General features: G+C 47.5%; 1 protein-coding gene across 1 annotated transcript; it reads right to left on the bottom strand.

Moving 5' to 3' along the window:
* Window positions 1–11: 11 nt before the first annotated feature.
* CLEC20A (C-type lectin domain containing 20A) lies at window positions 12–16,370 on the bottom strand. The gene is given in 10 exon segments (XM_010591109.3): window positions 12–971; window positions 3,086–3,171; window positions 4,010–4,256; window positions 6,986–7,190; window positions 7,302–7,736; window positions 9,295–9,511; window positions 10,676–11,041; window positions 12,781–12,926; window positions 15,664–16,031; window positions 16,034–16,370. Coding segments are annotated over 10 exon segments (2,484 nt in total). The 5' UTR covers window positions 16,367–16,370; the 3' UTR covers window positions 12–890.
* Between the last annotated feature and the right edge of the window lie 892 nt (window positions 16,371–17,262).

Genomic DNA, 17,262 nt, shown 5'->3' with positions numbered 1-17,262 from the left:
GTAGCACTTAGATTGTTCCATATGTGAGATCCATATTTGCATTTCATTACCTGGGTTTGTTCTAAAGAAGATTTATTTTTGTTCTGTGAATAATTTTTGACAGTTCTTGTACATGTACAGATATAGATACGTTTGAGGTCTTTTATTGATATTCCTACAAAGAATACAAATAAACTTTGACTTTAAACATTTCAGAGTAAACTTGCTAATGTACTTGAAATATTACTATCTTCTAGCATGTGTGTGGGTATTTACAATACTTGGAGAAAAACAAAGAAAGTATATGTAGAAACATCATTCTGAAGTTATATTTTAACATTGAGAACAATGTGCCCTAGAATTTCCCAATTTACTGGTAAGAAATACTTAAAGGACAAATAACTAGCATTCACATATATTGTATTATGCCAACACCCTTATAGCTAGTGCCTCATCCTGGAGACTTTTAAATCTCTTTAATAGCTTGTGGCTGGTAAAGACAGTCTCCTCCAGTTTATTTGGAAATGTGGCCCCACTTAGCTCTAATGCCCCAGATGGATATAAAGAAAGTTAAGATTGTTGATACTGGATTGGGTTTGTTTTCTCAAGATTTTGATGGTTTGGTTCCAGTTTTTTGTTCTTGTTTGTCATTCTCAAGGCTATTGTTCCCAAATACCTCATCTCCTGCTTTCCTGTTTCATTCTAGAGAATCCAGGGATGGAAGTTTCATATGTTGTTTTCTCCTGTGCTATTTTAAGGTCTGAAATTTAGCCATTTGGCTTTTTTTTTTTTTTATATAGCATATCTGGAGTTATTTCTAATTCTTTTCTACTAGGAATTCAAAAACTAACATTCACTCAAAATCTAGGGATGATTGTGTGACAAGGAAACTCCCAGTCAGCAGACTTGTGCTATTTTCTGTTCACTTCAAAGCCGACCCATTTCAGTCTGAATTGCTCATGACCTAATTGAAGCTTTAAGACTTCTTGGATCTGGAACATCAAAAAAAGAGAAACTGTTGATGCTACCTTGTGATCTCCTAGGTACCTTAACCCTAAACTGTCTACCCCTCTAACTATCTACACCCTTTACTTTTTCACAGCCCTCTAGCTGCCTGCCTTATGTCATTAGCGCCTTCACCAATGGGCATCATTTGCACCTGGCACCAATTTTGTTAGGTTTTTTTTAAGTTAAGTGGCAAAGGAGACTGAAACAAATGACTACATCAGTGGTTCTCAATCTTGACTGTTCATCAGAATCACTGGTGAGCTTAAAAAAAAAAAAAAAGGGTAGAGATGTCACCCATGCTCCACCCCTGAGCAATTAAATAAAATTTCTCTAAAGATTGAGCCTGTACTTTTTTTTTTTTTTTAACCCCCACCCCCCAGGGAATTCAAACATCAAGGACGGTTAAGAACCACTAGTCCAAATAGAGCCCTGAGTACTCTGTGTGTGTCTGTTACAAAATTTTCTCTGACCCCATCCCTGGAACTGGGATAAATTGGCTACAGGTATTTTCTTGCCTTCTGTTTGAAATAAAAAATGCCCCTAAAACTGATAACCTGTACTCTACCTTCCTCCACACACACCTTTTCCCCCACCAACTGTATTCTTTAAATTGGTGAGGTGGAAATTCTTTTCGTTAATATAATCATTTATGGGATAGATTCCAAAAAAGCTAACCAGAAGATGGACTTTCCCATTTTGAGCCAGGTTTTCCCCTTGGCTCCAATTTAAAGCAGAAGGTAGATGATTTCTGGTTTGATGTCTGAAGCTTCAGTGAGTACACCCCTGAAGAGTGCCAAAGGGCCCAGGTAGACCAAACATAGGACATTTGACCTGAAGAAATCAACAAGTCAAGAACTCAAAATTTCCTTTTTTTCTCTCTCCCACCCCAGGAAGGGAAAAAATAATGTCTCTGATTCATTTGCTGTATTCCTTAAAACTGAAATTCCTAGACCAGGCTGCCATTAACCAGGGTATACCTGAGAGGGAGCCTGACTTTTATAGAGCTAAAATGCAGCATTACTCAACTCAAAAATTTATCAGATGCTGAATTGCATCATTTACACCTGCTCTTCCTTTAATAGCAAAATGCACTAAAAACTCTCCAGCCCCCTTCCCTTGGGATACACAAATGCACACACACACTACCATTCTTTCTAGAAACTTGAGTTTGTAAGATTTTTAGAATGAATGACCTGGGCAGTATTTCTTTGGCTTGTGAGTAAGTTGCAGCAAGCTAGCAGATTAATACTAATCTGTTTCCTTTTCTATAAAATTATGATTTTGGCAGGATACTCTATAGGAGGGTGCTCTCTAGCTCCGACATAATGATTTAAGTAAGAAATGTGCTCTTAGGCCATGTTCAAAGATCAGCTTGAAGTTTTTGCCACAGAATTTAGGAACAGTTCTTGGCTTGCACACTCTTATCCCACAATACTTTAAAAGAAAGAAGGGGGGGCGAAAAAAAAAAGACTGGAAAAAATGTATATTCAGAACACTGCAATAATAATGTTGATAAATGAAAAAGAAAAAAAAAACCCGTTGCCGATTCCAACTCATAGCGACCTTATAGGACAGAGTAGAACTACCCCACGGGGTTTCCAAGGAGCAGCTGGTGGATTTGAACTGCCGACCAAACACTTAACCACAGCACCACCAGGGCTCCAGTGGTAATAGTAGCTAATGCTTATTGAGCACTTACTATGTGCCTGATAATTTACTACACACTTTATATGAAATATTTCATTTAACCATAGCACCAGCTATATGAGCTAGGTACTATTATTCCTGTTTATGAGGAAACAGGCTCAGAAAGGCCCCAGGTCAGATAACTAACGAGTGCAAAACTGAGACCCAAACTCAGATCCTTCTGACTATACTATCTTGATAAAGAAGAACTCTGGAAAAATGTTGGAGAGAGTAAGAAAAAGACCTGAAAAGCACATGAACCAGCATGTTGCCATGAACCAATGTGATGGCAGTGGGAACAAGACAAGCTAATTTTCCAAAGCTTTTTTCTTCATATATTGGTTTGGACAATATTTCCTTGCATTGTCAAGTCAGCTAACAGACTGAAATTAGAACTGGGCAGAAGTCTCACCTCTTTCAAAAACTGGTCTTTCATATCTTCTGGGTTCGCGCGAGTTGTAGTGTTAAAATCTGCTTTCAGGATTACAAAGGGGTGCCCTGAAAAAGAAAGTGCTACCTTGTTCAGATGGGAATTACCGACTTTTGAAACCTTCAAGTTCTTAGCAGTCAGAAGAGCCCATTGGACACCATAGCTGCTACCTAGTGATTTAGGATTTCAGAAATGAAGAAAAGAAACTGCTGAACAGGAGCGTGCTCAACCACAATTAGGACCAATCTATAGAGTCTAGAAAGGAAAGAGTCCTATGCCTTGGGGTTACTTCTCCCCTCACAGCCTGGCCACCCATTAGGCAATTATTTTCTGTCTCTTCTGTATTTTCCTCTTTCCTTTTAATAAGTGTATGAAGTAGATGCTAAGCACCATGCTGGAAATATTCACTTCTCCCTGGGCCGACATTTCCAGAAGCTATCTCTAACCTGTAGGTAAGTTCTCTGGGCCTAAAAACAAACCCGGAGCCCTTTTGCTGACCTGGCCTTTGGCTGTGAGCCACCTGTTACCATCACAGGAACTACAACCTCATAATAGGACTACTTTATATTTGCATAGTATTTTATTTACATAGCATAAAGTCCCTTTGCATAATTATCTCATTGGGTGTTCACAACCGTATGATGCAGGCAGGGTAGTTTTTACTATACTGCTTTTGCAGATAAGAAATCTGAGATTCTGAAGTGAGGAAACTTGCCCAAGCTTTCCCAGTAGTTGGTCACTGAGCTGGAACTAGAATCCATGACTGACTTCATTCCTATCCCTGTGCCCTTCCCCATGTTTACTGCTGTCTTTCATAAAAAGATCTCCAGTGCCCTGTGCTAAGGAGTGGCTGTCCAGATTTACTGCTTGGCGTCGAGTGGGAACTTGTTAAACAGAAGCACTTACCTGATTCTGGTGCGGGTGTTGCTTGTTTAGACTCTGGGCTGTTAGATGAGCTCAAATGTTGGGCCTGAGTAGTAGCAGCTGTATCTCTTATATCAATACCATTCTCTGCACTGGTCACAGCTACAGGAGGGGAAGGTAAAGGAGTTACAGCAGACACAGCTGAGGGCCAGACGGTCTGATGCTGGTGACCAGCCCTGAGCTGGAAAACAGGCATGAGCAGCCACTGCTCCATACACAATTGCAGAAACTATGGAGACGGGAAGCTCTGTCCCTGCCAACCCTTGACTTACTCCCACAGTTTCATGCACCCAGCCCTTGGATTTCTGTCCCACTGCCTGTGAAAAAGTGCCTGAAATCAAGATTTGAGGGTCTCTTGCAATATTATGAGGTCGGTTCTCAGTGTCAAATTTCTCCTTTCAGTAGTCCCCACCCCAAGAAACCCAATACCCTTATGTTGTCTACCACCTTCATAGAGGCCCCCACCATGGCACCCAGGACCACAGAGATCCCCACCAAGGGGAAGTACCTCAAAGTACTCCAAGCTCAGCCTCTTCCCCCAGCAGCCTCCTCTTCCTCTGTGTGGCCATCCATGGAGACTCGCCACCCAGAGCCCCAGGAAACCTCAGCCACTTCCTCACTCCCTCATTCTTGCTTTCGGGTTCAATCAGTCACCAAAGTCCTGTCAATGCCTTGCAGATACCTTTTTTCCCCCCAAGTGTAGAAATAACCATATTGTTTTTGTGATATATTATTGTGAAATATTTAAGCATAAGTATCTCTTCCCCGACCCAGGGAAAACCACTGTTTAACAGTTTGCTATAGAGTACCTTTGCACTCTTGATTTTTTTAATTTGAATGCGTAAAGATTTACCGTATTCTCTTTAAAGGCTGCATAGTATTTCATCAAATGTACCATAACTTCTTTAACCAATTTGCTTTTGATGGACGTTAGATTGCTTCCAGTTTTTCACTGTAATAAACAATGCTGCAGCCAACAGCCCTGTGTAGGGGTGGTGCATATACTATCCCTGTGTACTTTACACTGTTATTTCCCGAAGGGTAGGATTCCCGAATGAAAGGGTGTGCACATTTTGAAATTGACACACATTGCCAGAATGGTAGCAGCTGTTTACACTAAGACCCAGTGTCTGAGATTGCTGCTTTTCCATCATCATAACATTATCACTCTTAAATCTTTGCCAAACTGATATGTAAAAAAAATAATAAATTTTAAAAATGTATCTTGTTTTTAATTGGCATTTCTGATTCAGTGAGCAAAGCTAAGCATTTTAAAAATGTGTTTGTGTCTATATTTCTTGCGTTAACATCTCTTGGGAGCTTTCTGTAAAGTCAGCTCCCTTAACGTTGCTCCTCACTGCACTGCCCCACACCAGGCCTCAGCTCCACTCACTCAGCCCGTGCCATCATCTCCCACCACAGGCACTGCCAGTCTCTCCTCTCCTAGTCAGCGCCTCTCCAAGTTCCCCTCCTTTCCTCTTTCCCCACGGAAAACGCTGTAAAATTCTTTAATGGAATAAATGAACTTGTAAAATACAGAAACACAGAAGGGGGAACATCCATACATTCATCACCTGAATCTAATCACTTAGCATTTTCACAAATTTCCTTCTGATCTTCTAAGCACAGATTGATGTTTCTTTTAAATATTGTGACTGTATCGCATGTGTAATGTTGAATCATGCTTTTTTCATTTTAAGCATTGTCCCATTTTATTATAGCTACTTCATTTCAGCGAACTCCAGATCTGAGCGTTTTGCTCACTTGCTACAAACCTCTGATGGCTTCCTTGACTACAGCATCAAGTCCTTCACAATTTGGCCCTAATTCTCCTTCTCCTCAACCACTGCCACACCCTCCCCCATCACATCAGTTTTCTTGCCATTCCCAAATCACACACTGTTACATCTGCCTGTCTTTGCCCAGAACCTTCTAGTCTTTGCTGCCCAATGAAATCCTCCACTCCCTTTTGTCCAGTTACCACCTTCCTGGCAGAATGAACCACTTCAGCATGCTCACACTTTGAGTGCAGCACTTACCATACTGTCCTGGTTGTTCCTATGCCCACCTTCCCTGTTAGACTAAGCTCTTAAAACAGGGAACACCCTGTTTATCTTGGCATCCATAGTTCATTGCCTTTTTCAGAACAGATAGGAAAGGATCATTGAATTAAACCACCTACCAATGTGCAAAGCAGTGTTCTAGGCCTGTGATGGATAACAGCGAGCATTCATAATCATTTACAATAGATAAAATAAGAAAGGGGCCAGCCCTGTCTATTGAATAAGGTAAGGAGAGAAATAGGAAGAATGAGTCACTAAACATTTCACTAGGGAATCAAATTTAAAACTGTGATTATTACCATTTATTCAGTACCTGCCAGATGCCAGGCCCTGAGAGAAGTACCTCATGAAGCTGATATTTTCTTCATTTTAAAGATAAGCAATGTGGAATTCAAAGAGGTTAGGGAACTCCCCTAAGGCCGCACAGTAAGTAGCAGAGTCAACATTCCAACCCTTGGCTGTTAAGACTCCTGTGCTTATGGCGAGAATACAGTGTCTCCCGATCACCTCCCCTCCCCACATCCACCCTAAATTATTACCATAAAGGCGAGGAGGATAAACTGGCGCTGGCTGGATAGAATCCCCTCTACAAACGCAAACCTATTGCCATCCAGTTGATTCTGACTCACAGTGACCCCATAGTACAGAGTGGAACTGCCCTTAGAGTTTCCAAGGAGCAGCTGGTGGATTCGAACTGCCAACCTTTTGGTTAGCAGCCTGGGTGGGCAACTTATGCCCCATCACACACCCCTCGCCCCCAACTCCCCGGCCCTTGGGCTGAGCTGGGCATGGCAGCCTGGGCCTTGCCTCCCTACCGAGGGGCCTGGTGCTGGGGCCTGACAGGAGTGAAACCTCCTCTCAGTGACGCAGGTGGGCACCTGTTCCAGGCCCTGGCCGGCTCCCTGTTGTCTCCGGTCTGGTGGCCTGGCTCGGGGCTATCAACGCCTGGCGCGCGGTTGTTCTTTGGGGTGCGGCCTGGCTCCTTGGGCCCAAAGGCTCCAAGGAACTTTCTTCCATCCTCGGGGAGCTCTCTGGAGACTCGGGGCTGCGGAGTCCGCTGGATGTGGCCAATCCGGTGGGCGCCGCCACTGGTGGGGTTGCTAAGGCATCGCGGAGGGAGGTGAGCGAGGGGCCCCCTGTTGACTCCCGCGGAGTCACCTGTCTGCGCTCAGTAGTGGGGTCCCCCAGGGCCGCGGGGACTGCAGCAGGGCTCGAAGCGGAGGCCACAGGACTTCTGGTTCCTTCCTGGGAAACAGTGGGGCTCGAAGCAGAGGCCACAGGAGTTCCGGTCAATTTCTGGGGGACAGTGGGGCTCGAAGAGGAGGCCACAGGAATTCTGGTCACCACCTGGGGGACAGCAGGGCTCCCTGGGGACGCAAGACCAGCTGGGCTCGAAGTGGAGGCCACAGGATTTCCGGTCACTTCCTGGGGGACAGTAAGCCTCCCTAGGGACGCAGAACCAGCGGGGCTTGGGGTTGTCGGGGTCGTCAGGGCCGTGGGGCCGGAGAACGCACTCTGGGCAGTGGCCAGCCGGGTCCCGGTCGCTTCCTCGGAAACCAAGGCGTTTAGCCGGGCCGTGGTGTCGGCTGAAGAGCTCAGTGCCTGTGTCCCTTGGGGCCAGGGAGCCGCGGAGCCGGCGATGGTCTCTAAACCAGGAGAGAATGGTGCTGTGGGACCCTCTGACCCCAAGACCCTTCCCCAAAACCCCCAAGACCCTGGCTGTGGCACCGAGCAGCCGGGGCAGAACACGCCAGAATGTACTGTGCGGGCCTCCTGGGTCCCCCAGGGCGCAGGGCAGAGGGAGGAGCCAACGGCCTGACTTCAGGTCCCTGCAGAGCCTGGGAAGTCCCAGGCCAACAGCTCGGCTCTGTGGTCCTTCCAGGCGTGGCCCTGCCCACCCATTCCAGACGGGTGAGCAGGGTGGGCCTCCTCAATCAGCTAGGGCATCCAGGGAGGCCACTGGGCCTGGGGTAGCCAAGCGGGTGCCAGGTTAGGCCTTAGATGGGAAACAGAACAGACTCCTGCCCAGCTTCTGAACCAAATCTGACAGCACTCACCTGCTCCGGTGCTATTGTCTTCAGGGTGAGCGTCATCTTCCTTAGCAACTCACAGAGGTTGCCCAGGAGCTGGGCCTTCACTCTCTCCAGTGCTAACCACCCCCCACCCCACCTGCAGCTCCTTCTGCCTGCACCCCTCACCCCACCCCACCCTTACTCCCCATTGTAATCTAAGGCCTACTCATCCTTCAAAACAGTTACAAAGTCACCTCCTCTAGGAACCCCTCCCAGTGATTACAGGGGCTTGGGACACTTCCCTTCTCTGTGCCCCACCATGCCTGTGACCACGCTAAGCACAACACAGTTCTGTCATGAATCGTCTTCCCAGCTGGCTGCCAGCTTCTTCAGGAAAGGCCCTGCCTTTTCTTCCTGTATCCCCAGAATCCTACCAATGGCAGTCCCTCTGAGAGGGCAGAGACTCCATCAACATTAAATGCATGAGTTGATAAAGTTCTCTGCGAGCTTGAGCAAGCCTCCTATATTCTCTGTCCTCAAAAAAAACAATAATGCCTTTGTCTGACGTAGGCATCTGTAAGGAGGCCAGGAGAACTGTGGTTTTGCACTCAATTACCCCAGTTAGTTTCAGAACTCTTGGGAAGCAAAATGAGATGATAACTGTGAAGATGTTTCAGGAATTTTTTACATGCTATAGGAACGCTGTCATAGGAAAGGAGGTGGAAAAAGAGCACTGGGGACCACAGGAAAGGGAGCTAGAGTCTGGCTTCTAAACACTGTCAGAGGAAGCCTTTCCTGAGGGCTACGTCCCCATGTGCAGTCCCAACAACTTATCCCTCATCTTCTCTCTACTTCAAAGCAGCCACACTTGGAAGAGGCTTTAACATGCATCTCTATCCTGCTTCCCTCTCTGGGTACTGAACCTCAAAGACATCTCTGATGATTTTTCCTCAGGGCCCTCTTAGCCAGGCCAGGCCCTCATCACCTCATGGAAGAGACTTCCTGCCCTCTCCTGGCTCTGGAGCTGCAGGTTCAGTGGCCCAATTCAGGGATGGGGAGGTTGATTATAACAGCCCCCTCTTCCCTCTCCCATCCCCAGCCGACCAACATCCTGGGGGAGGAGAGGGAAATCCTCTGCATAACAGCCCTTGGCTGCCGCCCAGTTGGCTTGCCCCTTTTCTGGCCTCTCCACTGGCCCTTCTGAGAGGGGTGCCATGGGCCTGCCCTGGGCTGCTGTATGCCAGCCTGGAGATCCCAAGATCCAGCCAAGAACAGGTTTAAAACATCTATACAGAAGAGAAAATAGTGGTGTATACTTGGCCTGGGAGTTGTCCACACAGTATCTTCCGTGCAGGGAGTGAGAGAGAGCGGAGGGAGTTCTGCCGACTCCCGGTGTCCGATAGAGGGATCTGCCGGAAAATATGGAGAGTGAGCATGCAGGCAGCGTTGATGCGGGACACACAGCTCCCTGAGGTCTGGAGCACCTAACGGGCTATGGGGCCTGTGAGAAGTCACACCAGCACGCATGGCCCAACCTCCCACCACACTAACCCCACCCAGGAGGATGGCTTTGATTGCACAGCTACAGTGTGCCAGTCACTGGGGTGAGCATTTTCAGTCTTTAATCCTCACTGTGGCCCTTTAAGGGAGGAACTACTATTCCCATTTTACAGATAAGGGTCTTGATCTCATCAAATCCAAAACACAAAAGGAAATAGCCAAGAATAGGCAATTCCACAGAGACAAAGAGTAGATTGGTGGTTGCCAGCAGCCAAGGGGCAGGGAATGGAGAGTGACTACCTTTGGGCATGGGGTTTCTTTTGGAGGTAACAAAAATGTCCTAAAATTAGATAGTGGTGATTGTTGCACAACTCTGTGAATACACTAAAAACCACTAAATAATTTACCCTTTAAAAGGATGGATTTTATGTTAAGTGAATTATATCTCAATAAAGCTATGATTAAGAAGGAAGGAAGGCAAAGAGGAAGGGAGAAAAAAGCAGGATGAAGCCTGTTGCCTGGGAGACATGTTATACCCAAGACCCAGCATGTATCTGGATCCCGTGCATTTATAATGACAATAAGAATGATAATAATTAATATCTGTTGGTGTCTACTCTGTGCCGGTTTCTCCACTAGGCCCTTTACATTCCTTCTCTTACTCAGTGTTCAAGCCATCCTATGAGGTGCGTGTTAGCACTCCCACTTGTTAAATATATTTTCCAGATGAGGAAAAGGAGGCTCAGAGATACTGCTCATCTGATTTCTAGCAAGAGGTAAAGTCTGTCTGATTCCAAACCCAGGCTCTTCACCACTTCACTGTCCTATGACCAACTGCTGTTGCTAATTGATAATACCCCAAGGCAAGATGGGGTTCCATTCCATTCTCTAAAGATCCCCCAGAATTACAATAGCACAACTTCCTCCCAAGTTTACAGTACAAGGATCTCAGGACCCTGCTTCAGAATTCAGTACCCTCAGAGTCTAGAAGTGCTTTCTTAGGCCACGTAAATCCCTTTCCCACCCCCTTGTAGCTTTGTTGGACCAGTCTAGAGGGGTGGACTGTCACTCACCATAGAAGCAGATAAAAGGTTGCAGGGAAGAGCAGGTCACTGAGTAAACCATGGGAGTGAAGCGTGCGTAAGTGCGGAACCCGGCACACAGTCCTGTCATGAACTCCGGCACCTGCAGCCAGGTGGGGATGCTGGTGCCCAAGCCGCTGGACCAGCTCAGAGACTTGGAGGCTGGGTTGAAGTAGAGGCCAATCCAGGCCTCGAACTCATTCGTGATGGACCTCAAGGCCTTCTTGTCCGCCTCGTCAGTCACGTTCTGCAGGTCGGCCAGGTCCGTGTAGTGTCTGCGGCAGTGTATCAGGGCTGAGAGCCATGTCATTTCTTGGTTAAACCGTGTGAAGGTCTTCTGGCCGATCTGGACCTCAACTGGGGGGCAAAAAACATGGGTACCATAGGCCTGAGGCCCTGAATCTCCAACAGCCCAGGCCTCATAGCCCCCAGGGTCAGAATTCTGGCCTGAATCCCACACTTGTCAAACCTTGTCTAACCTTGGGTGTTAGGTTTGATGAAAGCCACGAGTCTACAGGCAGACTAAATACCAGTCTGGGACAATGATGAGATATCATAGCAGCAGCTAAGGGAAAAAACAGTAGGGGAAGCAAGGACTAAAAGCTCTCCTCAAAGCTGTATGGCCTTGGTAGGATACATCTCAATTTCTTATCTGTGCAGTGGGGATAATAATACTATGAGTTTAGGATTAAGTGAAATGTGTATATAAAAGTTTAGCGCAGTGCTTGTAGATAGTACTTAATACGATGATAGTTACAACCTTGGATGGTACAAGCCATTAACATGCTCAGTCGCTAACCGAAAGGTTGGAGGTTCAAGTCCACCCAGTGGTGCCTCAGAAGAAAGGCCTGGCAATCTACTTCTGAAAAATCAGCCGTTGAAAACCCTATGGAGCACAGGTCTATTCTGACACACATGGGGTCGCTGTGAGTTGGAATCAACTAGACAGCAACTGGCTTTTTAATGTTGGAGAGGAGGATAATTATGGTTTGGAGTCAACTTCATTTGTGATTCCCTGGGGCTGTGACCACCTCACTTAGCAGAGGGCTGAGGCAGAATAGAGGTCAGAGGAAATGTGTGAAGTTCCTAGGCTCACAATGCCAGGAGAGCCAAGGAAAAGGGGAGGCTGCTGAGGGACAGACTTGGTGGGGCAGGAGGCAGAGCAGGCCTGACTTCGGTGGGGCTAAGACAGAGATGCTGGCTTCCCATGGCTTCTGCCTCTAGTCTCTGCCCCAGGCTGGGCTGTGCAGGGTCTCCTGGGGCTCAGCGAGGCCCAGCTGCCTGCCCAGGTTCAGGCCTGCCTCAGAGGCTCCATACAAGCCACGGGAGTCATTCTAAACCATGGATGTCTGAAAAGAATGTGAACAGCTTGTGGCCGCGACCTGAGGTACTGGTTGCCGAGATCTGGCTAAAGGAAGCACCCATATCTTCAGAAGTGGCAGTCGCATCCTCACGTTCAAATGGGACCTCCAAAACCCCTGACGTGTGCTGTTCATCTGAGCCCATCCAGATTTGACTAATATTTCCTGAATATTTTCTCTTCCTAAACTGTTAAATATATATATATGTGTGTATATATATATATTACCCTTTATTAAGCCTTTATCAAGCATCTAGTACATGCCGGCCCTGAGCTATGCGTGTGGCAGACGCCGTCTTTCTTAATCCTCACTGTCGTTCAGAAAAGTAGGTATTATTAACCTTATTTCATGGATGAGGACAAGGAGGCTCAAGAAGACCATGTGACTTGCCTAAGCTCGGCCACAGTAAGTGGGAAGCGAGATTCAAATGCAGGTCGGCCTGCCTTGGAAGACTGTGCCATTGTCACTCATAACATGCAGAAGATCCGCTGTACAAAGCAGATGGGTTAAGGAGTAATTGTGTATCTATAAAGGGTATTTTCTTCATCATAGAATTTGTCTATAGCAGACATAAAGAAACTTAAAAAAAAATTTTTTTAATTCCAGAGGGGGGAAATTGAGAGCAAACTCCCCCTCACCAAGTAGACAGCTGATGCCTGGCAGTGGGGGTGCCAGCCCCCAGGTCTCTTGGGTGGGGGCACCTGGAACACAGGGAGGTAGCCTGGATGTCGAGACCTTGAGCAGAGACCACCTGCATAATGGAGGCATTGGTCCCCTCCATGGGCTTCAGCTGGGAGCAGTAGAGCCTGAGACCCCTCAGGGACAAGCAGACAGGCTGGGGTGGAGGGAGTTGCGGGGCCCAGGTGTAGTGCTTCTGCCAGCTGGTCCAGGTGGGCAAGTATAAGGCAAATAGAGCCAAAGACCCAGAAAAGGGAAGGCAGAGTAGGTGTGTACCTGGCTTGGGAGAGACAGCCAGGCAGAAAGTGGGCTCCAAGGAGATCCTGGGCCCTATGGCAGCGTCTATAAGACAGAAAGAGGACCACACATCACGGGATGTGAGGCGGGATCTTCTGCAGGCACCAGCAGCTGCCAAGTCAAAGCCAGAAAAGCCCAGCTCAAGGGTGAAGAGGCTTATTCAACAAATGATATTGAAGACCTATTGTGGGGCAGAAGGAGCCCCAATGGCACAGTGGTTAAGTGCTCAGCTGCTAACCAAAAGATCAGTGGTTAGAACTCACCAGCCGCTCCACATAAAAGTGTGCAACCTTGGAAACCCCATGGGTCAGTCAGTTCTACTCTGTCCTATAGGGTTGCTACGAGTCAGAATCGACTCGACAGCAATGGGTTTGGTGTGTTTTTTTTTTTTGCCAGGCAGTCGCTATTCTAAAACCTAAAAAAGTCAAACCAGCAGCCATCAAACCAGTTCCAACTTATGACAACCCCTTGTGTATCAGAGTAGAACTGTGCTCTATGGGGTTTTCATTGGCTGATTTTTTGGAAGCAGATCACCAGGCCTTTCTTTCAAGGCACCGCTGGGCGAGTTCCAACTGCCAACCTTTCAGCTAGTAGTGGAGTACTTAACTGTGTCATCCAGAGACTCCAACATTTTGGTCAGCAGCTGAGTGTGTTAACCATTGCACATAACCATTGCACCATCCAGAGACTCAGACGCTATTCTGTTGTGTGCCATTGAGTTGATTCCAACTCATACTACTCTATACTAGGAGCTGGGAAAATGGCAGAGATAAGACAAGCAGGGTTCCTGCTCTTGAAGAGTTTACCTTCCATGGGGCTGAGGTGGTGACAAACAACAAACTCTAAGTTTGGTTAGTATTCTGATGGTGCTGTTAAGGGCATAAAGCAAAGCGAAGCATGAAGTGAGATGATGCTCTGGATGAAGAGCTGAGGAAGGCTTCTCTGAAGAGGAGGGATCTGGACTGAGCAGAGGGGATATGAGAAGCAGCCAGCCTTGTCAAGAGGCAGGGAGGAGTATCCACAGAAGAGGGACAACAAGGACAAAGGCCCAAAGGTGGGAATGAGCTGTGTATGTTTGAGGAGCAGAAAGAAGTCAGTGCAGCTGGGGAGAGAGATGGGGATGAGCCAGAGGAATCAGACAGGCCTGGTTTGCTACAAAAAAAGGATGTTATTCCAAGTGCAATGGAAACCTCTGAGTATGTTTAGGCAAAGTAGTCTGATTTACATTTTTAAGCTCACTCTGTGTAGAGAACAGACTGTAAGGGGATGAAGGAAAGACAGTGGGGCTTGGCCTAGATACTGGTGGAGGACATGGAGAGATGGAGAGAGTGGGTGAGGTCAGGACAGGTTTTGGTGGAGTCCTAAGACACCAGAGGGAGTAGGGAAAGTACCCCATAGACAGCCCTTCCCTTGTGGGCTCCCCTTTCCAGGAATACTCACCACCCCTGGAAATCTCTTTACTCGCTTAGAGACCCAGAGTTCAAACCTCAGCCACCATAGGTTACATTCCAAGGCCACTGAGATGGGCTAGTGACAGGTATGATGTGGCCATGACTTGAGGACACATCAGATTGGCCCTTCCTGCCCCTATTTGGAGACCTGGTGGTGGAGTGGTTAAGAGCTCAGCTGCTAACCAAAAGACTGTCAGTTCGAATCCACTAGCTGCTCCTAGGAAACCCTATGGGGCAGCTCTACTGTTTCCTGTAGGGCTGCTATGAGTTGGAATCGACTCGACGACAATGGGTAATGGGCCCCTATGTGAAGGGTGGGGGTGTTGGGCTGAACCTTGACTGAAGAAAGAAAAGCAGAAAGTGGCACTTTACCAGCAAAGTGCTATCCGGTCTATAACTGTCCCTCTGTGTGATCCCAGCATCTTCACAGACTGCCAGGGGCAAGGAGGGACCAGCTGGAGTACAAGGAAGTCACTCACATCCATCTGGTTCCCTGGAAGCAGAAGTTCCCCCAGAGTGGCTGTTTCACTCTACCCACTCGCATTCAGACATAAGACCATGCCCTGTGGTTTGTGGAAGGCAGGGAGACAGGCCTTAAATTCTGCTCCCCATCTCTGCATGGTACGGATCAGCCCCCTGCTGCATTTCCCTTTCTCCTTCCTTTCTTTTTCCTCTTTCTCCAAATCCTTAACTGGCAGAAAGAGGGAACATAGTGGAACATTTTGGATTTTACTTTTTTCTCTACCCTGATTACACACATTTCTCTGATGGGGTCTTGGGAATGCGGGGTGGGGGTGGGCAGAGGAGATAGAATGTAAGGCCACAAAGAGGAAGTGATATAGCAAAAGGAGTAAGGTAATGTCAGCTGAGATTCCTGGGTGGCACAAACGATTTTCACTTGGTGGGTAATTGAAAAGTTGGCAGTTCAAACCCACCCACTGGCACCACAGAAGAAAAGGTCTGGCAATTTGCTTCTGTAAAGATTACAACCAAGAAAGCCCCATGGAGTAGTTCTACTCTGTAACACATGGGGTCACCATGAGTCAGAATCAACTTGACAGCACAAGACAACAATAGTCAGTTGTCTTCTGAAAGACGTAAAGCTTCTCTCTCTCTCTTTCTCTCATTTGCTCCTGCAAAGCTGGGGCGTTCCCTGGGGGGAAGACCAGGCCCTGAATATGACTCGACACACCATAGTAGCAAGTGAAGGGCTTCTGTTCCATCCACAAGGCGGTCCCCAGTGAAGGGGTGGCAGCAGAATACATACTGGTGCATCACAGGCAGCAGGCTCCACACTGGGAGGGTAAAGGTGGAGCCGCTGGACCAGCTCAGGCCATTAATGTTCACATTCAAGTAGAGACCAACCCACATGTCGGCGTAGCTCAAGGTGGAGTAGATGGACATTATGGCACCCAGGCTGTTCAAATTCTGTAGGTCAGCGAGGTCTGTGTGGTGCACCTGGCAGTGCCACAGGGCCTTATACAAGTTCAGCAACTTCTCCACCCCAAAGAAGGTCTTGTTGCTGCTGCTCACCAGCTTCCAGGCTGGGGCTGGAGAGGCCTAGTTACCACATAGCCTCCACCCCACTCCCTAGTCCCCAGAGAGCTTTTGGCCAGGGCTGGGCCTCTCCAGCCTCCTCTCCTACTCTGCACCTCACCGCCTGCTCTAAAGTTGCATCTTGCTCTGCCTTCTGGCCTTCCTGCAAGTTGCTCCACTGGCCTGGAAGAGCTAGCCAACCCCACCCACTCTCTCAACTGCCTCACTCCCCCATCCCTTTGCTCAACTAACTCCTTGCCCCTGACCCTATCCTTGTGTCCTTCCTGCATGCTGCAATAGTGCTTTGATAGTGTGTAACAACAATAGATAAGGTATACTGAGTGCTTGTTATGTGCCATCAGATCATTGAATCCTTCCAGTAACTCCCTATGGTAGACATCACTTACAATACCTGTTTTACAAATGAAGAAATCGAGTCACAAAGTTGGGTGACTTGGCCAATGTCACCCTGTTGGGAAGGGGTACAGCCAAGACTCAAGGACCCTAGGTGGGACTGCCCCTGTGTCAGGAACTCAAAACTGGGCTGCGCATTAGAATCACCCTGGGGAGCTTTTCAAATATACCTGTGCCCAGGCCCACCCTAGATCAAGGTCTGACTATCTGTGGATCAAACTGGGTCTAGGAAACTGGGGGCAAAGTCAAGACTTACTCATCATTATATTCCAGTGCCAGGACAATGCCAGGCACGTCAGAAGGGTTCTCAATGTGCTGAGTGAATGAATGAATGAGTGAACAAAGTAATGAGTGACTCAAACATCCCCTAGGAGCCAACTCCAAGCTCCAAGACCTCAATGTTCACTTCTTTCCTTTCACTCCACGGCCTTGTATCGGTCCCAGCAAAGGAGCAGAGGTCAAAGGCTTCTGGGCCCTGCCCAGCTCCTGCCTGTGAGGGATGCAGAGAGAAAGAGATCTTGGGGTGCTAGGCCTTAAAGTACCAGCTTCTAGGCCAGATACGCTAGGAACGAACATAAGAAGACTCTGGAGACTGAACATACAAAGTGAAAAGAATGGGCACCACTGAGGTGGTGGGGGGTGCGAGCATGGAAAAGGGCTGACCAGGCTCTTGCCAAAAAGAATCAAATTTCTCATACCCACCAGACTCCAAGATGCTGCCCGTTGCCAAGAAAATGTGGAGGAGCCCTGTGCCAGAGAAAAGGAATAGGAAAAATTAGTTTTTCTTACTATGTTACTCACTTTGATATTTTTTGTTCAACCTTGTTTAATTTTTCTTTTC

The sequence above is a fragment of the Loxodonta africana genome, chromosome 25 (genome assembly GCF_030014295.1).
Source record: "Loxodonta africana isolate mLoxAfr1 chromosome 25, mLoxAfr1.hap2, whole genome shotgun sequence".
Lineage (NCBI taxonomy): Eukaryota > Metazoa > Chordata > Mammalia > Proboscidea > Elephantidae > Loxodonta > Loxodonta africana.
This window is presented reverse-complemented; position numbering and strand designations above follow the sequence as displayed.